This window comes from Crocodylus porosus, unplaced genomic scaffold (assembly GCF_001723895.1).
Source record: "Crocodylus porosus isolate Cpor-Errol unplaced genomic scaffold, CroPor_comp1, whole genome shotgun sequence".
Classification (NCBI taxonomy): Eukaryota; Metazoa; Chordata; order Crocodylia; family Crocodylidae; genus Crocodylus; species Crocodylus porosus.
Genome location: NW_017728886.1, coordinates 88,006,311 through 88,034,147, shown reverse-complemented (window position 1 = coordinate 88,034,147; position 27,837 = coordinate 88,006,311). Strand labels below are relative to the sequence as shown.

The window sequence follows — 27,837 nt, the reverse complement described above, 5'->3', positions numbered from 1 at the left end:
GAAATCACTTAAACTCTGGACTGGCTTGTACTTTAAAGGAGGATGTCAGACGCACATGAATTAGTGGGCAGGATCCAGAGCGCTGGGCTTCTCATAAGGCTGAAGACACACCCAGATCTGGCTGATTAGAGTTTTCACCATGGCTGTTGTACCTCTGCATCAGCCAAGGAGTTAATAATGCCTCCATTCAGTCCCTGTCCCTGTGGCTGCTGGATCTGCAATGTTTGCCTGACCAGCATCCAGAGGGTGAATGCTGCCAATTTTTAGTTGCCAGCATGACTAAAACCATTAAATTCTGCACCCATGTTTACTTCTTGGGTCGTGGCTGCACTGACACTGCAGCTCCAGCAGCCATGGTAATGGGGCTTGAGCAGCGGCAGTGTTAACACCTTGGCTGGTGGCAGCTTCAGTAAAAAGCCGTGCAGGCCAGATGGCCTACCTTTGCAGACCAGATCCAGCTGACAGCTATATATCAGCCTTTAAACCCTCAGTAATACCAACTCATGAAAAAGTCATGAGACTCCCAACTTCCAAGTCAAATCAATTCTGACTCATGATCTCTGGATAGAGAGATCAGATCTTGGGATTTTTTCTTCTGGTGCATGTAGAACAGTGCTGTGCTGGTAAGTCTGTGGAGGGGAAGAGGTGGGGGGGAGTGGGAATGAGTAGGGGGCAGTTCCAGGCCCCCATGGTGAGGAAGGGAGTGGGGCAGGGGCTGGGGTGAATGGGGCTCTGGGGCAAGGACAGGATGTGTGACAGAGCTGTGGGTGGCTCATCCAGGAGCATCAGAGTTGCACACTGGCCACACCATGTGTCCCCTGCCTGCCCAGAGGCATTTTGCAGCTCCTGGGGCAAAGGCAGCAGGGGACAGAGAACCAGCGAGCAGCATGCTTTTGCTCCATGGACAAATCAGGGGGGTCATATTTCCCCATGCCTCCCCGATGGTGTGTGCAGTGGCAGGGAGCACACACCTGTACTCTTAGTCAAGCTGCCTGCTGCCTGTCCTGACCCGTCTATGTGCATCTGTCTGTGTATGTGTCTGTTTGTGTGTCTGCCCCTCATTCCCAAGCCACAGTACCCTGTAACCTACCAGGGTATGCAGCAACACCCCCTCCCCAGGTTCTAAACCCCCACCTTCATAAATAACCCCCCTACAAGCGCACACTTCAAAAATAGCATTTCATGATTTACATTGCAAATCTCTTGATTTTAAAAAGTTTGTCTCATGATTTTTGACAAGGTAGGGTTGGCAATACTGAACCCTGCTTTAAAGGGTTTGCTGGTACACATGTGCTGGTGAACACCTCTGTTAGAGTTGCAACTTTATAAGAACACTCTTGCCAATATAAGGTAAACCAACACCTGAAATGGATAAGCAATATGGGGAAAAGGGTTTTGTGGTGGTTCAGTTGTGTCTTCAGTGAGACTTTCTATTATAGTCTCACCAGCAAGGCAACTCAGAGGTTAACTGATTTGCTATGTCTTTTTATTGGCACAAGTTGTGTCTACAGCTTAGGGTTTTTGCTCAGAACTATATCAGTTAGGGGGTACCAGCTTTTTACATTTCTAACTGACATCTGTGCTTGAAAAACCTATTTAAATATAGACCAAGACTCTGTGTGTTTTAATTTAGTCATCCGGAAAATGAGAGGTAATGATCTGTGCCTACCTGGCAGGGTTGTTGGGACATTTACTGTATAAACATTAATAAATTAGTCTCTGATCCATGTATAGAAAGACTTGTATAAGTGCTTATTATCATTAATTAGTTCCCATTTTCCCCGTTCGAGAATGTTCAGTTATAATAACACCTTCCACTGCACATCTTAAAAGGTACAGCATGCTGTCCTTGAGGATATAGAAGGCTTATTGTATAGAAAAGGAATTGTCAGCCAAAGCAGCTTCTCCCTTTTTTCCCTTTTCCCTGCCTTTAGCTAAGGAAGTGTAAATATACCATTAAAGAGAGTAACTGTGCAAGACCCTACCATTAATTTGGTTTCCTAATAGCTTGCTGCTTCGGATTCACGGTTTGTTCAGTGCACGTCAGAAGTGGGCAGTAGGAAACTGAATAGTACAGGCATCTGAATAAAGCAGAGAAGACTCTTTGACAATTGGAAATATTGGTTTGTTATTAGTTGAAGTTTTTTGGACTTTGTGGCCAGGCAAATATTAGTTAGTGCATCAACTAAAAATGTGAGACTGATGTGTGTTAAACGATTTACTTAAATGAACAAAATGGATTTATATGGATTTTGGGCATTGTAATGTTTTAAATAAAAAAATTTTTTAGCTCTTTATTAACTATTTGGCAAGAGTGCTAATAAAGCATTGAGGAAAAACATTTTAAATGATATTTAAATTGAGCTAATATGAAGGTAGCTGTGAGATAAACATCACACACTGTAAGAGGAATTAATTTCCACGTTTCACATAGAGAATATTTGTATTTCTGGAGATCTGAGAATGAAGCAGAAGGAGGTGGGGTAAAGGAATGGAGGGAGAGAAGGGAAAAGAAAACAGTAATATGTATACTCTGCACACAATTTAGATGCATGAATCTAAGTACATTTCTGTTGGTTAAAAGAGATGGAAAAGTGCACAGAATGGAATAAGTATAGATTGAGAGAACCTTTTATTGTCCAAATTATGGTGAGATTACATTTTTTGCCATGTCTGGGTTTTTTTTGTTTTTTTTTTGGGGGGGTTTTTTCCCCCCACCATTTACCCCCTAGCTTTATTATTGTCATTTTAGAGGTGTATAAACTCTTCAGGGCAAGGGCTGTTTTCCAGTATGTTAGCTAACACAAATGGGTCCTGGGTTTCCTGGAAGCTACCAAAATAGAAACTGTAATAAATAATAATAGTGGGCAGTACATTTTAAATAAATATTATAAGTAACCCATGGATGGTTATCTAAGTAGGAAACAGATGCATAGATTATGTGTGGTTAACTAATAATGTGTTACTTAACCACTTGTTAACTTATCATGAACTATGGGGAAATGCGTTCTTAATATTAAGTATGATGATTGTTACTATTTGTGCACAAATGTGTTCACTGTTACATTTATAACTAAGGTTTTGGTGGGTTTTTTATGTTTTCTTTCTGTCTCCAATGAGGCTCAAAATGCACAGCAGCTCCACGAGAGGATCCAGTCTTCTAGTATGGATGCCAAATTAGAATCACTGAAAGATTTAGCCAGTTACTCGCGGGATGTTACGTTTGCCCAGGAATTTATAAACCTAGATGGTATCTCTCTCCTTACGCAGATGGTTGAAAGTGGAACAGAGTAAGTATGTTGTTTGAACTGTCATTTTTTTTCAGTGCATAGTTGTTTTCTCTGTCCTCTTTATTGTAGCTTAAAGTATTTCCTTACAAAGTACTCGGTCTTATTCTCCTGCCATCCCCTAGAATTTAAAAAAAAACCCCAAACCTACCCCCTGTCCCAAAAACATCAACAAAAACCCCCACACCCTCATTTGTTAATAGTTCCATCTGGAGTCTGCTGTTAAATGGTGACTGAAGATAACTTTGTTTAAATATATGCTCTTTAATACAGCACTAACAATCCACTTCCTTTCGTTTTCTTCTTCTTTCTTAACTATTTTTTAAAAACTTTTGTGGTTGGGGATTTGTAAAGAACAAAGGCTAGTTGGAATTTTGTGGCAGTTGGGCACCTGACCCCCTCAGGGTATTTTAAAAAATCTCAGCCTTTTATCCTGGTGTTAATTGACCTAATCCTGTTCCATTAAAGTAAATGAGTTTTTGCTATTGGCTTTAACGGGAAGAGGAATGAGACATTTATTGTTAATACGGATGTTACAGGAAGATTTGCCCCAGCAGCCTGATCATCTTTATGTTAACTACTGTTTTAATAGATGTTATTTCTCATGGGATTTTGAGATCCTCCATTAAAAGATGGTGTTTCTTAATGCTTTGCAGTTACTGTATCAAGATCTACATGTGCTGTTGATGTAGCATCGCTGCCACAGGCACTTGGGAGGAAGCTAATACTGTAGAACAGCCTTGTTTTGTAGCCTATGTAGATGTGTTAGATCACTTCTCTCACCCTAGCTATAGTGAATTTTGGTTTGATTTTTTTCCACTTCTTAAATATCAGTTTTTCTGGAGTTACATTACCCTAAGGCCTTGTTTGCAATGAAGAATTCTGTACTGGTATAAACCATGCTGGTCTACAAACACAAGTTCTACTGGTTTAATTAAGAAAATTAAATAGATTTACTTTTTAGCATCCTAGCTTAATTTAATCACCAACCACACAAGCTAACTATGTTTAAATTCACTTAAGTTTCTACACAGTGGAATTTAACTAAAACACATATGTTTTTGGTTTAAAAGAATAGCTATAGGTAATGAGGTTCAAGTGAGGTTCTCAATCAGGGTACTACAGCATCCTGTGGTATCATGAAATCCTTTCAAGGGTGCTGTGGGGTGTCATATAATGTTAGCATTGTTAGGTGTGCAGACATGATTCACAAAATCAAATCCAGAATTTACAGGTAAGAATCTTACTTTCCTAGGAAAGTTCTCTGAAATCCTAAGTGTTAAAGATTTTTACCTGTTGTGGTTTTTCTGAGTTATCTGCAACAGAATAATTGCTCTAGCACTTTTCTGTAGTCAAAAATTTCTGAGGAGTGTCTGGAGTCTAAGAAGGCTTCCCAGAGTCTAAAAAGGCTGAGAGCTACTGCTGTAGGAATGTACTGTGGAACTCTAGCACTAGTAACAAAACTAAAAAAAGTCTTCCATTAGCTAAATGAATTGCATTGGTACAAATCACTTATTTGGGGAACCTGTCTGCAATACAAGTTTGCAACAGTATAGCAATATTGACATACCTATGTGCCTGCAAAAAAGTCAGGTGTTAGCAACCTTAAAAATGATGTTACTTAATAAGGAATCGAGGACCAAATAATATCTGACAGGTTCATATATTTGACCTCTAGTTGCTCGCTGCATTTTTCCTACCCATTTGGCAATTTGGAGTCTCTGTAATTCACAGTGGTAACTGAAGTGAGTGTTCATTTTTTTTTTTGAGGGTAATTGGAAGGCAGGGATATCTGCACCACACAGGTTATAAACCTAATCTAGGTTTATAACACAGAACAGAAAATCCTCAATAGGCATATACAATGAATTTTGGGTATAATGGAAAGAACAAGTTCTGTACCTTACAACACACATACCTGAGCATAATTTCTCCCACATTTTCTAGTATCACTTCATTATTGACCTTCTTTGTTCTTGTTGTAGGCACATCCTCCTGGCAAAATTACCTCCACACTAAAGTTAATTTTTCCAAGTTAGCCTTGTTCAAATGAGAGGAGTCGCACCAAGATTAAACTCAAGCTGGGTATCAGGTCTGCGCGAAGCAGAAAGTATTCACTTTGGATTCGGAGGGACAGTGATTCAATTCGGTGATTCGAATCACTGTCCTGATTTGATCTGGCCTAATCCAAATCCGAAGATATTCAGTGCTGAATCTTATTTGGCCATAGATTATACAGGTAGGTGGTGCTAGCAGGAGCAGCTGGGGGAGCAGCCACACAAGCCCTGGCTTGAGTCAGTAGTCCTGGGAGAAGCTGTGGCTCCCCTGGCTGCTCCCCCAGCTGCCCTCCCACTGGGGCAAGGCTGGCAGCCCTGGCAGAAGCTGCAGGGGCTGGAGGGGATGATCAGGGAGTTGGAGGGAATGATCGGGAGCTGGAGGAATGAAAAGGGACTTCCCCCTCACCTCCTGGTTCGATCCCCCAGCTCCCAATCATTCCCCCAGCCCCTGCAGCTTCTCCTGGGGCTGCTGGCTCCAGCTATGGCTTGTCTGGATGCTCCCCTGGCTGCTCCCCTGCCAGGCTGAGGCAGACAGTGCTGGCAGCCCTGAGAGAAGGCCCGGAGACTGGGGGGAATAATTGGGGAGCTGGGGAATCAAACGGCGAGCTGGGGAGAACCCCCTGTTCGTTCCCCCGGCCCCCAATCATTCCCCCCCAGCTCCCCGTTCGATTTCCTGGTTTGATCCCCAGCTCCCAATCATTCCCCCAGTCCCTGCAGCTTCTCCTGGGGCTGCCAGCACTGCCTGTTTTGCTCCAGCAGGGAAGCAACCAGGGGAGTAGCCAGATGAGCTGCGGCTTCTCCTGGGGCTGCTGGTTGAAGCCGGCATTTGTCCAGCTGCTCCCCCAGCAGTCTATGGCTGAATTTGTCCAGCTGCTCCCCCAGACAGTCTATGGCTGAATCTCTGTGAATCAATTCAGAGGCTTCCGATTTGATTTGGAGAGATTAATGGGTCTCCCGATTCAATTCAGATTTGGAGATTTGGCTGCTGAATCGGGCTGAATCTCTGAATCAAATTGGCTACTGAAGCATCACACAGCCTTACTGGGTATCCCTTCTTCTAAGACTACAGTCAAGACTTCTGGAGACACACATCTCCAAAAACCTGAGCTACTCCATGGGTTCTTTGACAATGAATTGTGGAAAAATGTGTCTTTTTTTTTTTTTCTGAGCACTTGATAATGATTAATTGAGGGATGGCACCAGAGAATTAAAGACATTCAAATAGAGTTAGTCTGCACCCACAGAGATGTGTTAGCATTTGATGGTTTGTGCTTATTCTAGCTTTAGCCATGTCTCCTAATAGGCCAAATACTCAGCATCATCATGCTCATGGTAAGGATTTCTGTATGTGAAATCAAGGCAGGGGTAACACTTATAATGCAGGTTAACTCTACAGGAATGATACATCCTTATTAACCTTCAGTGGACAGGTGCTGGATAGTGAGCACCTGGAGGTGCTGGAGGAACCTTTTAAAATCTTTATAGCTTATTTCTCACTCGTTTTGTGACAGTTACAACTCAGTTTTAGTGATCAGGTTCATGAGAATGTACACCCCTAGGTTTTACAGGTAGCTCTATAGTATTTTTTTTTTAGGAATATAGTGTAATTTTTAAAAAAATGGCTCCTACTTACGTTCTCACATGTGTGCTCTACGTATGCATAGTATATTGGTTTAAACAAATTAGAAATTATTAGTTTGCTGCATAGACTGTTGTAAGTGATGGTGGTCCATACTTTTGCAATTCCTGTAAGTTTGCACAAGTATTCTTTATAATGCTGCATAACGACCATAATTCTGCCAACATTTTCCATTGAAGAGTTTCTCGGTTGGAATAAAAGAGCTGTAGGTTCTGGATGTGGTGAGGTTTAAAATATGATAGTTACAGCATTCTGATCACAGTGTGGACAGATCCATAATGAAGCTGCAAATGTGTCCTGTTAATATCAATATTTTTAGGGTGGTTGCAGAGTATGGCATGTTTAGGATGCCTATGTCTAGCTGAGTCAGGCAGAGAAGGAGACCATCCTTCCGTGCAGTCATTTCTATGACTTTGATCCTGAATACAAATAATTTAATTGTTTTCAATCACACAAGTGCAAGAAATTATATACTCAATAAACATACTAGAGAACATGTTTGTTTTTTTTAAATTAGCTATTCCATCTGGACTATGATATTGCCAAGGGGTTTGTATTATCTTGTGCAAGCAGCGCAGATTGTGCATATAGCCATGGATAGACATGTAAGTGAGGTTCTGTGCTTTGAATACACATTTGGAAGCACAAAGGGGGCTCATATTAGAACAGTGGTCACCAACCAGTGGATCTTGATCCACTGGTGGATGTGAGGCCTGGGTGGGGGGGGCTGAGTGTCCTCATGCATGCATGCGTGTACCCCAGCCCAGCAGGTCTGTGGGAGAGGGAAGGAGTGGGGGTCAGATCAAGGCAGAGGGAGAAATATTATTTGGGGGCACGTCTCCCCAGCAGGTAAGTCCCACCTGGCCGGAGTCCCTCTCAACTTACCCCTGCTCCTGCCTTTGCAGCACTGTCCCTCACTGCTGGGGTCCCAATCTAGCCCCCGCATCTTCCCTCCCCACAGACTTACCTGCTGGGTGGGCAGGTTGGCAGTGGCACACAGTAGACCTTGGGTTGCTTTTAAATGTCAAAGGTGATCTACTTAAAAAGGTTGGTAACTACTGTTTTACAAGATAGGAATAGATGGAAGTGGATCTTGATAAATTGGAAAACCAGGATTTGCACAAAAGAATAAAATTCAACAAAGACAAATGTAAGATGCTATAGCTAGAGAAGAAAAAACAAATTTCCACGTAGAGCACAAAGGATAACTAGCTGGGCAGTAGCACTTCTGGTGTGTGTGTCTGTAGAGAGGTCACAGACTCAACATGATGCATTAGCAAAAAGAGAAAAGAAAACAAATGTGATTTTAGTTTTCACTAGCAGGAGTATTTTATGTAAGACGTAGAGGTGATGCTACTACTTTGTGATGCTGGTTAGTGCCTGGATGGAATATTATGTCCTGTTCTGGGCTCCATGTTTTAAGAATGATGTAGAGAACATGGGGACACTCCAGAAGTGAGCAATGAAGATGGCAAAGGCATTGGAGTGCAAGCTTTTTGAGGAAAGGTTGAGATAACTAGGTGTGTCTAATATGGAGAAAAGGAGATTAAGGAGACATGGTAACAATTTTGTAATGTTTGAAAGGCTACCATAAAGGAGAGGCAGAACCTTTGCCTCAGAGTGCAGGGTATTAAAACAAGGGGCTTAAACCTTAGCAAAAGACATTTGAAATAAATATCAGAAAAAAACTTCCTGGCTGTAAGAATAGTGTGATAGTGGAACAAGTTGCCCAGGGAAGTTATGGCATCTTCACTGGAATCTTTTCAAGAAGAGTGTGGATAAGCATTTTTCAGGGCCAGTCTAGAAACAGCATATCCTTTATTTCTGCAGGGAGTTGGATTTTTAAATGATCCACCTTCCAACCTTATGTTTCTACTTTTCTGTATTGATGGTTCCAACTAGCAACAATTATATTAGCAGCAACAATTATATTAGCAGCAACAATTATATTAGCAGCAATTAACTTTGTTATGAAACTGTTCTTCTATGTTTGTCACAATAAAAATTACTGCTTAGGACCCTGGTCACAACATAATCCTTGCAAGCATTCTAGCAACAAATGTTTCTAAGCTGTGTTTCAACATGGCTGCAACTAACATAGTTTCAGTTATACCATGGATAGGTATGTAATTGTTTTTGTGGAGAGATCAGAGAAGGAAATTTACTTCAGTTAACTACAGTAGAGGAGATATGCCCTGTCCTGACTGGAAATTACAAATAGAGCCAGACCGGATTAATGTGAATTTACTTTTAAATTAATATTTTAAAGCAATAGAAATCCTCCAGTGAACAAGTCAGACACAGTGTTCATGTAGCTACAAACTTAGCTATTATGTTATTGAAAATATATGAGATAACAACCATTCATGAGTCAAGCACAAATGAAACAAGTCATATTGTTCAAGAGCTGGCTTATAGGGGAATTTTCTAGCTCTTGTCTTCATTTTCAGGTTGTATGCCAGAAAACGCCAGTTAAAAAAAAACCTGTAGGAAGTATAGGTCTGGGAGTTTTCCTCTTTTTACACTCTTTATTCTTTTTTTTTCACCCTCCCCTTTTTGTGACTCACTAGAAGGGGCATTTATGTCAGAGTGATCTAGAAGTTGCTGTACTTTTAGTGCCCCTTTAGTGACAGGAATGCATGAAAAAAGCACCAGGCGGAATTGTCTTTTTCTAAAGTTGAGTGATCTTCTTACAATACAAAAAGAACAATAGTAATAGAAGAGAAGGGGGGAAAAAAGTTATCTGCCAGTTGTTGTTATTACTATTATTAGTATTTGCAATTGCTATATAAAGGGAATAGAGGCAGGGCTCCTTAAACAGAAGAAGTAATTTTGTTTGGGCTGTGTTTTCTGTCTAGTTCCTTGGATTCCCACACCCCGCCTCCCCTTTCCCCTTTTACAACCTGGGCATTGCGAATGACAGGAAAAGTCTGCTCTGCAGAATGAGATGGCAAAGAACAAATCCTGGAAGGAGGGGGGCTTTTTTTGTCTCTCTCTCTGTATCTATCTCAAATTTAAAATCCCCAAATCTGCTTTTTCATAGATTTGGCCTGTGGGTCTCTGGTGCACATGAATATGTGGCTTCTCTAAGAGTGCTGCTGTATATGTAGGAGTAGTTTTTAAAACTTCATCCAGTAATTTCATAATTAGACCTCTGGTCAGAATGTTTGTCAGACATTATTTTGCTACAGTATGTACGATAGAAAAAAGACTCGATACAAACAGAACCAGTAGGCATTTTCATATTTTTCTTTGGTTTTGCTGCTGCCAGGCAACCATATTGCAGGGCATTTTGCTTAGATTTCTTGTGTTTTCTATATTTGTAGAAGCTAGAAAAAATATGGGGCAAGAGTTACTATAACAAGAAACATTTCTAAAGCATAGTTTGATTGTCCTTTTGATTTTAAACAGCATCAGCTATCCAGAATAGAGATACCTTGATATTTACCCAAAAAGTTAATGGCTTGATGCAAAATCTGTTTAGTTACATCCTTCATCATTCTAATATCAGATTTATCTGAATTTTCCTCTTTCCTGATACTGAATCCCCTCAGTGGTAGGAGCTTTTTCTGTGTTAATTACAGGTGCACAGATATATCGGTGGCATATCAGATTGGCTCCAATAAAAGGAAAATTAACATTATAAGCTATTGGCTTTTCTTGGCCAGTGTAGCCAATAATGACTGATAAATGCCTAAATACATGCTCTGCTGCCTTTCCCTTAGAAGCCCGGTGCTGGTCGCACAAGGGAAAAACAGCAGAGCGGAGCTGCAGGTGGGGATAGTGCTAGGAGGCTTTTGGGGGGCTATAACTACCCCAAAATTCCACATAGTGCCCCCATAACCCCACCACCACTGTCTGCCCCATGTGGCTTCTGCAGGAGCCTCCCCAAGATTCAGGAGGCACCAGTCACTCATGCCGACAGGGCCAGGAGGGGCAGGGGGCTGTGAGTTGGGAATGAGGCTGGGGGTGGGGTACAATGGGTCAGGAGTGAAAGACAGCAGCAGGGTTGGGAGGGGTGGGCTGTGGCTTATGAGTGAGGGGCAGAGGCAGGGCATAGAAATATCACCTCCCCCACAGTCATATAACACTCCCTTATCCCTTACCCCCCCCATCTGGTTCCCCCTTCCCCCCCACACAGGTGTCCTCTTTTTTGATACTGAAAATATGGTAGCCCTACCCTCCCACCCCCAAATACCTAAATAATGCAGCTTTTAAAAACGCTGGAAGCCACGGAGTATCTGATCTGTTTTAGCACTCCCAAGAGTTCCCACAGCGGCAAAACTTCAGTTTCACTATCAATTGGTGACATTTTCACAAAAAACTCCCTGATGTTGATAAGCTCCTTTTGCATCCTGTAAATTGCCCTGGCTGAGGTTCAGATTTGGATCCTTTTGATCCTTAGACAGAAGTTTTATCACATGACCCAAAATGGGGTTGATCCAGTAGGAGCTGCACTAAATTTGTCTCAGGTTCAAGCTACTCTTGGCATATATTATAATACACTTTCAGCAAGCATTAAGGCTGTTTGGCTTGGGGAATGCCAATAGAACTGCTGCTGTTTGAGATTCAGCAAGAAATTTATCACAACACTGCTTTAAGGAAACATACTGTGGTTGCAGAAGTTCTCAACAAGTAACTTCTTGTTAATTTTTTAAAACATTTTGTTCAGCTTTGTGCTTTCTTCTTTTATGGAAATTACGATCAGGGCTCATGGTAGAGGTTTTATCATTTATTAGAGCAACAAGATTTTTGCAAAAAATCTCTGCAAAACTTACAATCACCACAAAATTTTGAAAAAATCTTGTTGGTGTAATAAAAGATATCCCCTCTACTACAAGCCCTGATTGCCTTTTCCTCTAAACCAATGCAGCTATGACCTGGATACCTGGCTTTATGGAAATTAGTATGAAAAGATAAAGTACTTATGTAGCTCTCCTGACTGTTATCTGCACCCTTCACAAACATAATTCATTTTCCCATATAACATTTCAATGAATAATGGTGGTGATATATTTCCCTCCCATTTGCTCCCAAAAAGGCAAATATCAGCACCTAATTCTTTTCCTAACGAATAAGATTTTCAGCATAAGGCTATCACAAGTCCGATTTGTCCCTGTCTTTGAATCACATCAAAACAAGTGTGGGGCAGGCCTGTATACATCTCTCTTGAATGACAATTCACTTGAATTAACACCCCCTCTTCCCCAGCTGTCAGCAAGGTGGGAACAGGGGGAAGAGTGTTATCTTGATATGTTACAGGTACTTAAATGGAAATCCTGTGAGTGTGTTCACTTAATTAGCAATAAGTTTGAACTGTGCATCCTGCTTTCTATCTGATGCAGTGACAATGCTCCCCAAATCATTTACAGTCGTAGATGACATCTCTTTGTGACAATCCAGCACCTCATATCTCTAACTCAAATCTATCCTCAGCACTAGGATTCTTATAAACTGCCATTCTGGTTTTAATCAGCTGAATGAGGAAGTAAACGGAAATGATCTTTGACAACTCCTATTAACTACCAGTGTATTAGGTGCCTCTCAGTCAAGGAATGGTCTAAGGTCACATTTATTGTTCCAGGTGATGGATACCAACCGTCTGTAAGCAAGAGAAGCACATCTGTACTCCATCCTGTACAATCTCTTCAAATTTGATGCAGTTGATCACAGTTACAGGCTTAGCTCCAAGAGAGATCAGGGATGAATAGAGGTATTATCCTAAAATGGCTAAGTTCCTTCCTCAAACTAAAATGGTCCTGTTCCTGGGTTTTTTCAATGGTAGGGTCCTCAGAGTCTTCTTACTCCAAAATTATTTGACACCTATGGGCTGGTTTATACAAGATATTATCTTGATCTTATATTAATTGATCACCATGTAAGTCTGTTTAGTTAAGGTTACATGACTACTTCCTAAACAAACATTTTGCTGAAGAAAAGTCCTTTGTCCATGAAGCACCTGTCAAGTATAGAAGATAAAATGTGCTAACATTTTCCTCACCCCCTCCAGCCTCCTCAGTGCTGTGTACATTTATAAATTAATTGTGGATCATTTAAGTTAATTGCCAAACACTCTAAGAACAAGCCTGTTGCAGAGCCCAGCCAGCACTAGATCTTGTTTATATATGTAAAACAATCCTATCTCCTAGTTTATTCATTACCTAATCAAAATCAACACTAAAATAGAAAGCTGCTGATTTAAAATTAAGCTGCAGTACAAAGTTTAGTTGCCAGAAGTTGCACGCACACTGGTCTTGCCACAAGTGTGTGTCCATCCTCACACAGGTTAGGTGTGAGCTGGCAAAGCATTGTCTTTGTATAACCTGAAGAACAAACCCCTCTTCTTTTAGGATGTAGCAGCTGTAAAAAAGGCCTATGTGAAAAGCACCCCATTGACACAGCAGTGTTAGTTGCTTTAAGACCTGCGCGTCAGTCCAAGGGCACTTCACATTCTCTGGTACAGTCTCTCGAGGATGTGTGCACTGGCTAGAGTAGTTCAGCATGTATGCACTTCAGCAGCATGTGTTAGGTATCCAGATTGTATCCGTATTGGTTTAGACTAGAGGCAAAATGAATCAGAACTCATAGTAGAGCTGATATCTTTTATTAGACCAACTAGATTTTGCCAAAAAAAAAACTTTATAAATAAATAATAAATACATTATAACTGAATACTTTTTTTTTTTGACAAAAATCTAGTTGGTTTAATAAAAGAGATCTCCTCTACCATGAGTTCTGATTCCTCAGCAGCATAGCATCTGTAAGCCTACAAAACTTCTGGCAGCCTAACTTCCTGAAGTAGATGTGGCCAGTCAGAAGAAAGAAGTGTTTAAAGAAACCTGCTTCCTCTATAACTTACCTACCTTCCTCTATAATGTACCTTGCTATTTAGGGATTTCCCTTCCCATTGATAAATTGACATACTGCATTGGGTTCCTTCTGGAGTTTTTCTTACTAGAAATGCTAGAAAACTAGTGTGCCCTAATGTCATTAGCCTGATGGTCTGTGAATCTTGAACAGACCTTTGATCCAAATAGTCATAACTGTAGAAGATTAAACAAAAATCCAGGAAAAAAATAGTCCCTTTTTTATTACAGCTACTAGGCAGATTGTGCCCTGTTTTAACAGACACATACCCAACCATAGTGATGCACTCTTTCAGCATCTCCAGGCTTGATTATTTCAGCTTCTTTCCAGGAGTGAGGCTGCATGCCCCCAAAAATGTCAAACTGATACAAAACTCTGTAGCTCATATTTTACGTAGCAGAGAGCGTTGTGAACACATCTCTCCTGCTGATATTCTTTTTATACTCTCTCCCTACCGAAAACAAGCATCCAGTACAAAGTTGCTTTTCTGATATGCACCAGATTCTCTCTCATTGCCTGAGAAATCATGCCCCCTCTCTGCAACCATGACTTGTCACAAGGAACAATGAATCAGTCAAGCAATAGATGGAGGCTTGTACTTGCAGAAGTCAGAGAATTTGCATAGGAACTGAACTCAAGCTATGACACTCAATCCTTCAATTGAAAAGAAAAAGCAAGGACCTTACCTGTTTCAGGACTAAATCCAAAAAACATTTGTCTCAGCATGGCTCTGAACATGCAAAGAAACCAAAACAAACAAACAAAAAAAGACCCCTCCCTCCCCCTCCAAACCCACCCTTCTCTATTTCTTGCATGAAATGGGGGGGAAGAAATCAAAGGGGCATTTGTTTCATTTGTTTCTAAATAATCAGAAGGTGTTCAGATACCATAGTAACAGGGGGTTATAAATACCTAGATTTTATAAATGGAGAAGTGACCCCCAAGGAAGTGAATGGAACTGCCCAGAGCTACACAGGATGTCTCCAGAGCTGGGATCTGAGTTCCAGTACAGGGTTTTAACCGCAAGGCCATGCTTCCGCTAGAATGCAGCTCTACTATAAATGTTGTCTCAGTGAAGAAAGTATGCCTGTCTGACTCTGGATGGGGGCACAAGCTGTCTCAAGAATAAGTTCACTTTTTATACTTCCCCTCGCATCCCTTGCTTCAATGACTGAAAATGAGAAACTTGCCCAGAAGAAATATAACATCGTGACATGCACACGAATGCTTATGTTTAACATATTGACTTTATGATTGGATATAGTGATGTGTGTACAACAGTGATCATATCTGGCAAGAAGCACTATTTATATAAGAGTACCGTATACACCCAAATCAAGATATAAAAGGAGAAGAGGTTGTGCATTATCATTGTATAGATCATCAAAGTTAACTCAATTGAAGTGTCAAAATTATTACAGACTTGGAACTGAATACTATTTGGATAAAAGCAATTGGGATGTTAGGATTCATCAGCATAGGTGGCAAAGCAGCTGACAACATTGTTCCAATCCCAACCCAGTTAATACCCCTACTGACCTAAATTGACATCCCTGTATTTCTTCTGCCAGGTGGCTGGGTAAAAGGTTGGCCCTGTGTGGATAGGTACCGCATTTTAACATGGAATTTGTCTTCCTTTTTCTTTTCTTTTTTTTTTAATTGTCTACTGGAATGAATAGTAGCTGCCTTGTGAGGATAACAGAATTGGCTAATCAAGCACCTTAGAGTAATTTAGGCTGTGGGACAGTGTATATCCGTCCAAATACAAACATGGAACAGCATCTTTACAAATAAACAAAGGTGCTCCCAAAAAGAGGATAGAAGGGATTACAAAGAAAGGCTACTGAGAACTACAAAATCAAGAGTTCTTTTTGCCAGTCGGATGAGGTATCTGTGCAGGGAAGAAGGCTGATTTTTGTTCTCTGGATTCTATGAGGTTTTCTTTTTATTTCATTTTGTCTGGTTTTGGATATCTCTGTCATCATTCGTAGCTTCTTTACCTCTTTTAGTAACATGATCAGCAGTTCTGGAACTGGTCATTAGTGGGATGATGATCTGCAAATCATGATTAGTGAACTATGGTTTTGAAATGCTCTTATTATCTTTCCCCCCAGTCCCCCTTAATATTTGCCTGTCAGCATCCTAAGTATAGTAATGTGATGCCATAGTTTCTGGTTTACTAATGATGCACAGTACCGCATGTCTCAGAAAAACAGGAAATGTCTAAATAAAACCCCCTTGGCTGTGGTATATAAACCTCCTCTCACAAATAGGAACCAAGTGTTTTTCAGAAGTTTGGAGGGAGAGGGGAGGGTATCCCAAAGGTTATAAGTGAAGATGGGTCCAAGTGTTGGATTCTGAACTCCATAAATACATTTTTCACAGCTTTCTGAAATGGGTTAATTCAACATCCTGGATTTTGTCAGGAATTTAGATGTATGAAATTTGGACCTACAGAGCCAGCTGGGATTTCAGAACCCTTTTTTAAAATAAGGCTCAGCTATACTAAAGCCTTGTGTCAGGGGAGCTGGCTACCATGTGGTTTAAAGATGTTGCGTAGACATGACCTAGTTATGTCCCTATAACTAGATTAAAAACCTAGGGTAAAATTCTGACCCCAATTTGAAGTCAATGGGCTATTTGTCATTGACTTCAAAGGAGTCACAGAATTTCCCCCCGGTCATGTTTTCAGAACAACTAGCTCCTGGCTACACCTCAGCTTTCAGCTACTTCTCTACCTGAGTATCATATGAAGTAGAGACTGAATTTAAAAAAAACAAAACAACAAGCCCTTGATTTTGTTACAGTGGCTTTCATTTCATAGCAATGCTAAGGCAGGAGGTATTTTATATGTAAACTTTGTATTTAGTGTTGAAGATGTCTCTGAAAGAACCCACAATAATGATGTTTAGATTTGTGTCTTTATCATTCAGGAATCTATATGCAACTTATCTTTACCTTGGAAACTGTTACTTTTCCTTTCCAATGGAGATTGAAACAAGTGTTTGAGACAGATCGTTAAAAAAGTGTTTTGAGTTAACTGAAGCCTTTTCCATCACCAGATATAGAACTGTTTCCTTTTTGAATAAATTATAGTAATTTACTGCTTTTTATTCTATATGTCTGTCCCTCAGGTGCATAAACATATATATATATTTATAATAGCTGAGTTATACATGTTTTAGAATGTATCACCTCACGTGGAAGTTTTTAAATTTTACAGACGATATCAGAAATTGCAGAAGATAATGAAGCCCTGGTAAGAATCTGATTGGATCATCACTTTGCACACTTCCTCTTCTTTTGCATGATTAAATCCAGGCCTTCATGCTAATTTTTTATATAAATACATCTGCGCATATTGATTCAACAAATCTTCAACCTCTGTTTCCTGCTTTTTGATGTTACCTGTCAAAAATTTCCTATGGAGCTTTTGTTTTTTTTTTTCTTTTGTGCTTTGCTTGTGGAATGGGCACTTCATTTCTATAACTGCTTAACCTGTTATGCAGGAGTTCTGCTATTCTTTATAGGTTTGTTTGAATTTGGGCAAGCACCATTTTTGTCCTTTTAATGTCTGTGGCTTGTGTGGCTGTTCATAGTTTATGAATGGCTTTGCTTATTGATGTTGGTGGGATAAATTAAGATCAGTCATGTTGGTTTGATTTTTCTGGTGTTTGCTAGTCCCAGGTAATACAAGAAGGTTTTAATCTTTTCATATCAGAAAACTGAACATGTGTTGCTCAGTTAATTTCAAATGGGACTGCTTTGTAGGGCTGTACTTAAGCCAGGCTTTGCTGAATTGAAATTATACAAATTATTCTAATCAGTAGATTAGGCCACAAATGTGAAATGTCAAATATAGCTAAAAACCAGCCAAGCAAAACAACAACAAAAAATCAGTTAACTGTGCATCTGCTACTTCAATAGCTTAATGTAGTTTTCCACATAGGAAATGCAGTTTCCCATTGGAATGAATGGTAACTCATAATTTCAAAAATGTCATTAAGAAAACTCTTGTCCATCTATAGTTCAGTTATTTCTAAATGACTGAAGAAAAACCCCAATCATCATTAACAAACTTGAATATATTTGAGTTCCCTTTCTTGTTCCAGTATAAAATACCAGTAAAATAAAATAATTCTGAATGAAATAATTAGGCTGTCAGAATGGCTTAAAATCCCAGGAGTTACAATTCCTGCTGACAGGGTGACTCTCATGCATGGAGATGTTTCATTCTTCTCACTTGTATTTGAGTAAGAGCTGCTGTTATGGTAAGAGTCAGTTGCATTTCCTGGGCCTCAATCTGCTTCCGAGCTGGCAGTCTATTTTCATGAAGTTTTGGCAAAGATTCTAATTCTGCACTTCCTCCCCAGTTTTTACATTAGACTGTGTATCCTGGCATCTAAACAGGTCCCTACAAGAGGGCTAAAGCATTACTCTGGACTTTCATCCAAGGTGATGACCTGTAATGTAAATAACTTTTATCTACAAAGTAATCACATTAACTTGTAGGAGTGATCCTTTTTACAGTAAATAAATCCACACTGGTATAACTATAGTGATATAATGGGAAGAGGAGATTGCTCCATTGAATTTTGATAATTCATGCATTTATACTACAACAGTTTAAGGCCCATTTTACATCAACCTAATGTGTTTTACATTATGGGTTTCAGTCAATGAAAATAAAATACACTTGTGAAAATTTTTTTAATATCCTAAGAAGAGGAGAAACTTGCTCTGTATGTCAGTACATACTAAGGTAAACACCAGAGTAGTCTACCTAAATCAAAGTTTCATAAGCTTTAATGAGTAATGGCTCACTTTCATATGCTATCATAGCTGTTGCTTGTAAAAGCTTGGGCATCTCTGATTTCACTTTGTTTATAAGGTGAAACTCTACCCTGCCTTCTGCCGAGCAAATACAGGCCTACTTGTTTTGCACATTCAGACTGCTTGTTGCAGTTTTTATTTAGCCATCCACCTGATAGGACGAGGTCTAGGAGTAGGCATTACATCTGGAGACAAATTTAACAGCCAGATTTCACTATAAAAATTACCCTTTTCATACTTACAGCCTCTACTTCCTATCCTCATGACTTTAGAGTAGTCAAAAACTAATTTTAGCAGAGAGTCATATCTGCTTAACAGGATGGCTTGCTATTTCATAATATACTACTACTTCATTTTATCACTGACAGTATCCTGTACAGGCTTAGGGCATTGTTACATGTTGTATTTTGAGCTGCTCAAATGTTGCTCCGGGTTAGTTGCACTTTAAGGCTAAAAACCTCTGACTGTCCCCCACCTGCACAGCTGTGACTTGCCACTAGGGCTAAGGACAGACATTACATATAAACCAGTTTAAGTGATCAGAAACTGGTTTAAACCTTTAACAGAACAGATGTTCAGTACACATAAACCAGTTTAAAAATGGCTGAAACTGGTTTGAGATGAACCTGATTGAATATAGTATCAGACTTAACTGATTTGGGTCAAACCGGTTTGTGCAATTTCTGTCCCACAACCCTTGCTGGTTTAAGTTAAATCAGAGGTCCCCAGAATCCTGGCATGTTCTCTGGACTGGAGGGTTAGTTGGTTTGGTGCCAGAACTTCCCCCTGGGGAGTAGAGTTCAGGAGGTGGAAAGTTTGTTCATACAGAACAGGAGGGTGGGGAAGGCAACACTGCATCCTGGGATGCTGGATGACTGCAATTTGGATGACTCATCTATGGGGAGTGGCCACACATTAATGCAACACAAGCTGAGTAACACAGATCAAAGAGAAACCGGTCATGGAGTGACTTAACTTTTAAGCCACCTAAAGCATGCCTTAAAACTAGTTTCAGGTATTAGTGTGTGGACAATACAGGGCTTAAGAGCTCCAGGAGCTGCCTAAAATGAATGTGTAACAAGGCCCTTATTTAGGGAATGTGACACGATTAAAAATATTCCAATGCCCTGAGAAGTTCATATAATATTTTTCTTCTCTGAATTATTATTTTTTAAAGTGGATTGTATTGCCTGTGTCTAATCAGCCCTGTTGGCAGCTTTCTTATTTTCAGAGCATCTTTACTAACGTTTTGAAGGGATAAAAGTAGTTCCCATTAAAACAGCAATATACACTGACCTTCAAATGGAACACTATCATGGAGTCAAATCACTAGTATAAGGGTGATTCCTTTTTCTGTGTTAAGGACTTGTGTACACAGAAAAGCTGATTAACACTGGCAAGTCAACCTGCTCTGATTTATTTATTTTTTTTAAGAACTGCACACACGACACTGCCCTTAACAGTAATTTTGGTCTTGGCCCCATAGTGTCATTTAACCCTGAAAGAATCAGGGCTACATTTGTCAGATTTTCAAATGAGTATCTTTCAGTGCAAGGCCTGATAGTTTCTGATGCATTTAAATGCAAAGCCTGCTTATTTGTGTGGAGCTGCTAGAGTGCAGCTAGCTTTTGGTTTATGCCTTGAGCATTTCCTCTCTGTTCACGTGTCCATAGTTTTAGCTGAGTTAAAAAATAACAGATAGAGCTTCCTTGAAAGTTTCAGCTAAGTTCTGTATTGGTTGAATTACAAGGATTAGTTATAACTTTGTGTGAGATGCTACTACTCTAGCTTGTAGTCAGCTGCACTACTGGTCTTATCCAGTTGGATATATTGCAGGGATAACTGCAGGAAAATTGCCTTGCCCATTTAGTCATTTTCTCCTGTATAAAGTATTTCTGTGAAGTGTTCCTGTTCCAGTTCGGTAGAGGTTAGGATTTGTTTTGAAACCAATTGATTACACAGGGTACAGAGTAGAAAAGAATAAGGCCTGTGAACTGTGCAGTTAAGTCATAAGAACATAAAATAGGACAGAGGGGACCTACTGGGTCACCACATCATTTCAAAATTCCATCTCAAAGCCAGTTAAGTATTTTTGCCCCCACTTCTATAGGAAGCCTTTTCAAAACTTCACTTCTTTGATGGTTAGAACATATTCATAGTGTATTTATGCCTATTTGTCCCTGTGCCAGCACTACCCTTTAGGCAAAAGAGCTCTCATCCTGCTCTGGTGTTAACCCCACTGAGACCAGATGCTTCCAGAGTTTTGCCTCAGGGTTTTAAATATGTCTGAGATGTTGGTACTAATATGTATACAAGAGGATTCTATCTTCCTACTCTGTTTCAGTATGAAACACTGGTTGAATGGTGCCTACCATTTATTTTCTTAAATTACTATTGTTCTGAACAAACTTGGATTACCATGAAGTTTCCACAAGTGATGATACTACCTGTCTTGCTTAATAGTATGAAAATGTATGTGTGAGTCTATATGTATGTGAATATATTAACATAAAGTTCCAAAAGTAAATTTAATATTTTTAACATAAAGTTCCAAAAGTAAATTTAATATTTTTGTTTGGAAGTTGAAGTCCATTTCCACTTGCAAAAGTTGACTGCCATTTTGTAAACTTAAATTAATGATCCAGAATACACTGATCCTATTTTAACTTGCTGATTAACTGTCTTTGGGATTGCTTTCATTGCTTGGCAGTGCTATTTCCGATGCTTCTTTATTAAACTTACCTTTGGCTGATTGGTTTTTGGATAATATTATGCTTTTACTGATGTATGTTATATGGAATTCGGATTTTTATTAATTCTACTTGGTCAGTCCCCAACATTACAGTTTTATTCCAGTATACTATTTACAACAATGCTACAGTGACATCTGGTGGAGGTCGAGAGTTTTGTGGTAGAAGCTTCTACCTTCTGTCACTTCATGGTTAAGGAACAGGTTTATTAAACAAAGCACTACCAATGTTTTTGGGGACCAAACTTTACCCCTACTTCACTTTCCACAGTTGCAGATAGATCTGGATTAATAATAACTAGTATGCTTTTAATAATTAATTTGAAAGGAACTGGAATAAACCAAATTAAGGCCTATACACAGGAGATGCTCTATGGCTAGGGACAGACATTACACATAAACCAGTTTAAGTGATCAGAAACTGGTTTAAACCTGTAACAGAACAAACATTCAGTGCACATGAACCACTTTGAAAATAACTGAAACCGGGTTGAGATGAATCTGGTTGAATGTAGTATCAGACTTAACTGATTTGGGTCAAACTGGTTTATGCAATGTCTGTCCCAGACCTCTTCTTGTTTTAACTTAAACTAGAGTCCTCCAGCATCCCCGATGCTTTGCAGCACTGGGTGGGGCTCTCTGCTCCACAGGAGGACTGACCCTGCCCCTCTGCTCCCTGGCTGGAGCTCCAGTAGAGGCTGTAGGCACAGCAGGGTCTGCCTGGCTTCCCTATGCCCCCACCTCCCCCAACTACTCCCTGCTCAGGTAGGAATTTCCCCCTCCCCTCTCCCACAGCAGGACTGTAGCCAGCATGTGGTATGCTAGCTGATGTGAGGTGTCTGTGTAAGGCAGACAGGCCAGGGCTTTTTGGAGCTAATCAGCAGATTGGTTATGTCCCTCTGTTCCTTCCCTGGAAAAAGTTTGTTTAAGAAGGCCTTGAATGAGTGAGGCTTTTCTTGATGGGCTGATAAATGCTCTGTTATCAATTCCCTGCTGGGCTGGTCAGGAGCATTGGGGGGGGCACCCCTCCCTAATCAGCATCCTGTTGGGGCCTGGCCACACCACCTCTCAGCTCAGCACTGGAAGAGAGGGAGGGCTGCTCTAGCACCCCCAGCTTCCTGCCTGAGCTACTGCATGCATATCCCTACATTTTCTCAGTCCAGAGGGAATGTCTGTATGGTTACAAACCAGTTCAGCCTAGCCAGGTTAGACTAACCTGCAAAGATTCAATCAATTCAGTCTCAGGTGTTTTGAATGTCTGTCCCTACCTATATGCCTGAAGAAAGGTGTTTGTGCCTGGAAGCTTGAAAACAACAATTTTTCCAACTATTTAGTTGATCTAATAAAAGATATCACATCTACCCAAAGAACCCTGTTAGCCTGTACACATGTATGTACACTAGTATGAAGTAGTTTGTGGTATAGGTTTACACCCTAGTTGCTTTGAAGTAACTTGTTTCTGGGTCCATAAACTTAGTTAATTCAGATTCTCTCCTGATTTGTCCTCATGTTAGGTAAGACCTTATTATACCAAATATATAACTAATTAGTGGAAACAACACTAATATTGTTACATCCTCAGTTTAGGACTAGAAGAGTCCCCTTTAATATATTTTCTTGACATTCCCATAGATGTCCTATTGAGCAGGTCGTTTCTAACTTGTGTTATGAAGTTTAAGTTGGCTCCAGACATTGTAATTCACTGGGGTACACTGATATGAGGACATGGATGGTGTTTTGGAAACAGTTTTTGGAAAACTAACATTTCTCATGATATTAGTTTTAGTTACCTGATAACCAGAGTATCCTCAGTGCAGCAAGGAAAAGGTGCAGGAGGAGGAGACAGGCACTGAAGTTTCTTGCACACCTCAGCTGTTTTGTTTGTATTAAATTATGACAGCTATAACTGTGTTGTCATTTAAGATTTTTTAATCTGATGTGATTCCCAAAATGCAGGATGCACTGTGAGGATGCCAGTAATCATCCTTGCTCACTACTGGATTTTTAAAATTGTTTTGCATCTGCTTCTTTTTGCTATAGTAGCAAGATCTGAAAAAGATTGATAGCATCAAAAAATAATGCTTGACTTTTGCTTGAAATATCAGGAATGTTAAATGTAATATTCCACAGTGTTAGTGGAGTACTACTTGGAGGGAAGTTTGGAGATGAGCATTGTAAGTTTTCATGCCTGAACTGAAGAGGTAGGTGGCCTGAATCCTTAGCAATGATATTTTTCTTCCCAGTGCCAATTACATCCTGACATCAAGTTAGATGTTAAGGAAGGGAACAGAAACTCCAAAGTTTTCAACTCTTTTTTTCCCTCAATGACTTGGTTTCAACTTATTTGTGATACAATTTCTCTATTTTGCTGGTTTTCTAGTTTCTATAAAGGCACCCATGGTAGATAAGGTAACAAAAAAAAGGGAGAAAATTCCCCCTAATTTATTAATGAATGACAAATTATATACATTATACCTAATCTAAGTCATAATATCAATAATATGATAAAATGTATTAAAAACTTGGGCTTGTCAGTTAGAATATATACTTAATATCAGAAATAATTAATAAATGGGCTCCTCACTTATGGCTGTGGTCTCTATAGGTAATTTAGCCCATCTCTAATAGTCATTGATAATGGGTCCCATTTTAATGTTAGGCTATACAACGAAAAGGGCAAAAGAAGTAGCAGTGTAATACCACTACTACTATGTTAAGGCTAGTGGAGCTGTAATGCCTAGTGCTTAAATGAAGTGTCTCCCAGCTTTGAAAATGTAAGCACTTAGTCAAATTTAACAGAACAAACTGTTGTCCAATTTTTTGAAAAATTTAATGTTGTTCAATTTTTTCAACTTCAGAATCTAATGAAAGCTTTATATTTTTGAAAGTGGTTTAGTTCTGGATTCAGACTGATGTTCCTAGCATTCCAAGTAAAGGATGAGTGATGGCCGCAACAATGACCCTTCCAACAGTTTTTGTCTCGTATCCCTCTGTACCAAGATAACTTTCCATTTTGAGCAGATTTGTCCTAGGCTGGTGCAGGGTTTGCAAACTAACTTACCCTGTAAAGGTAAGGAATTGCTGTGTTCCTCACTATTATTTGGGTATTAGGTTCAGTTCTGCACTCTGCTGAATATGGTAGATCTGAACCAGTAAATCTCTTAATTATGCACTTTGCAATGTCTAAATCACATTAATCCCATCATATAGGGCACAGGATTCCTATCACTCCGTGCTTAGCCTTGTTCAAACTAGGGGAATGGCTGATGGACTTGGACTTGAAAAATCCATTTTTAAATTGCTAATAAATGGTGAAAAACCTTTCCTAGCTACTCTCTTACTTCAGTTTAAATGTGTGGTATTTGGGTTCAATTTAAACCCATGCCTAATTGAACAGATATAAACTAGGCTTATCATTTCAGCTTGAACATCCGCACAGCCTTTTGTACTGGTTGCACTAAAACAGTTTAGCAGTATAGCTTCAGTTAAATTGCTGCAGCTGAGGTACTACTTGATATGAGTAAAGGATAGTATTATTTTCCTTTTAGGCAGCTTGGATACATGCCCTCCTCCTGTAAATAGATTTTTAAATGTTGATTATTGGAAAAATTGTTGCACAACAAAGATAAAAAATATTTAGACTGTGAGTCTTTTTCTGGTAATAGAAAGCATTAATAATTACTAATTTGCTGCCAACATGCTTGCCGCTCTGGCATGAAAGCAAGATGATGTCAAATGGGAGTGTCCACATAATTGGCTAATAGACAACTCAGCTAGCTTTTTTCCCTCAGCTCTTATACTGTGAAATGATGGAAAGGTTTGATCTGTACTAGCTGACTCTTTTTTTCCTTTTCCCTTGGGTGTTGCATGAAGTTTTCTCCCAGTGATGGGTGCTTTTCTTACTGAACTGTATCTTTTTCAGGTGACAGTTTTTTATATCTATGCTAAATTGTTCTGGAGCATCTTTGTTGCACGGCCTCTTTCACTCTGCTGCTGCCTCTTAATACATACCTGGCTTCGTTGTCTTGCCTTTCTAAAAGCTTTCTGCCACTTTTTCCATTGTCTTAACTGTGCTGCATTGCTGGTAATTGTTATGAATCTTGTTTCTTCTAGCTTTGGAGACATGTTGTCCTTTACACTGACTGCCTTTGTTGAGCTGATGGATCATGGGATTGTATCATGGGATACATTCTCTGTGGCATTCATCAAAAAGGTAAATTTGTATCTGAGAATGTGTCCATTTAATGTCCATTTATCTGTAGATTTTAATAATTTGGAGAGGGTTTCTTTTTTCAACTAGCTCATAATTATCTGGGCAAAAACCTGTTTCTGAAAGTGGGGAGATCGATGGTGGTATTTCAAGCTATAATATATTTTTACTGTAGCTCTGATATGATTTCTACTGAATTCAGTGTGTGTGTCGCTCTAGGTTTTGGTTGAACAAGGTGAGTTCCACTGTGCTTTCTAACACGTTATCAATATGAGAAAAAGTTTACTGATTTTTTTTTAGGACCCCTGAAAGATATTACATTAATTGTACGGTTAACTGTAACATGCTGCAAATTTAACCAATTTATCATCTAATAAAAATGGCAAATGAGTCACAATGATGATCTGCTTTTAATATGGAGCTTCTTTGTGGGTGTTTTTTTTATCATGGTTTAATTTGCACGTGTGGCATGTTAAAGGGCTACCATGAAGCCTGCCCTGGAGCTGCTCCTTGTAGCTGGACTGCCCAGAAGCCTGTTTAAATTTCCTAGTGCACAGAGAGTCCAGGATATGGGAGCTTCTCCCTGGTCTTTCAAGCATTTGCAAGTTTAAAGCTGTGCCATGAAGCTCAGCATTGGAGACTGATTCCTAATATTGAGCTGCTCAGTATGACTTGAAAGATCCAGATATGCAATGAGATCTGAGGAATTTTATCCCAGATCTTGAAAACTGTGTGTCCAGCCATGCCATATCTTGAATATCTGGTGTGGCAGGATGAATTATTTTTGAGATCTGAGATAAAATTTGTCATATCCCACTGCATGTTTAAATTGACATCTGCCAGGAATCATTTTAGATTAGGAACTGACACCGTTAAATCAAGGCAACTCCCTAGTAATGAAGTTAATTTTAGTTTAATTATGAAATTGTGATTCATACCAACCTCACTTAATGGAAGTATAGATAAAGCTCTTTTTTACTTGAATCAAGAACAGTGTTGGAATGCTTTCTTTTTTATTTTTTTGTTTTGGTTGGGTAGACTATTTCCCCAGAGGGAGTATTATAAATGGAGACTATTAACATAAAATCTGGTCAGTTTGCAAAGTGAGTTAAAAGTCATTTGGGAATCTAGTACACCAGTTCAACAGAGAGCCCTGTAATTTTCTAACATTTTCCTATTTTCAAAAGTCTTTTGTCCCAGAATTTAAAAAACCAACAAACAAAAAAACTAGCTAGACAATAAAAAGTTGTTATAAAAAGGAATGTAAAATACACTAATAGAAGAGACAAAAATAGAGCATTTTTCTGCACAAATCCTTTTTACTTGTGACAATCTTGTGTCACTTGTGCCCCCATAGTTTAAGGAAAGCAGGCAGAAGTGTGGGGCTTTTTTATGACAGTGACCATGTCTCTTTTAAAGTGCTGTCAGGACAAATTGGGTCACAAATTTAGCTTTTATGAAATCTAAGACTAAAAATATTTTTGTGAAATAGCAGCAGGAGCAATAACATTAAAATATCCCATGGAACAAGACCTGCTCTTCTATCCTCTTCTTTCCAAATAAATATTTTTCTGGTAGTGTTTGCAATTTAAATTTGGTTTGAAAATGACTATCACTTAAGAGAAGATGGACTTGGAAGTTTGTTTCCAAGATGGAAGTAAAAAAGCAACATACAGAACTAGGATTTTAGCATTCAGTGGGCACGTCTACACAAGACATTTATTGTGGAGTTGACTAAATAGCTCCTCATTAAATGTTGCACGCCTACACATGCACCTCATTAGGCTAGAGTAAACAAACTCCAAAGGAGGGTAGTGCTTATAAATACCAGTACTACCCTGCTTCAGTTTTTCACTCTTCAGTACCCCACACTGAAACCCTCATGACCCAGCCAGCCACTCCGCAACACATTGAGTCAGTGGGCAGCAGCCCTGAGCTAGCAGGCTGACCCCTGGGGGGACCTCCTGCCAGCTATGGCTGCTCTGACCCAGCTCAGCATGCTGTGGATCTGGGCAAACATTCAAATGGACCGCCCAGGAGAAATAAACTCTGGCATGATATGCACTGGAGTTTATTGCTTTGCATTAATTGCATGTGTGGATGCACCCAGCTTTAATTAACTTCTAATTCAGGTTGGGATAGTTGGTTTATAAAAAATATGGGCCTAAGCCTAGTTTTTTGTGGGGTTTTTTGGG

At 39.6% G+C, this 27,837-nt stretch overlaps 1 protein-coding gene across 3 annotated transcripts in view; it reads left to right on the top strand.

Annotated features, from left to right (window-relative positions):
- ELMO1 (engulfment and cell motility 1) overlaps positions 1-27,837 on the top strand; it is a 446,831-nt gene that overhangs the window by 129,920 nt on the left and 289,074 nt on the right. For all 3 annotated transcript variants that reach the window (XM_019538714.1, XM_019538724.1, XM_019538705.1), the window contains 3 exons: positions 3,121-3,290; positions 17,074-17,109; positions 25,546-25,645. In XM_019538714.1, the coding sequence (XP_019394259.1) occupies positions 3,121-3,290; positions 17,074-17,109; positions 25,546-25,645 (306 nt within the window). The remainder of the gene's footprint in view (positions 1-3,120; positions 3,291-17,073; positions 17,110-25,545; positions 25,646-27,837) is intronic.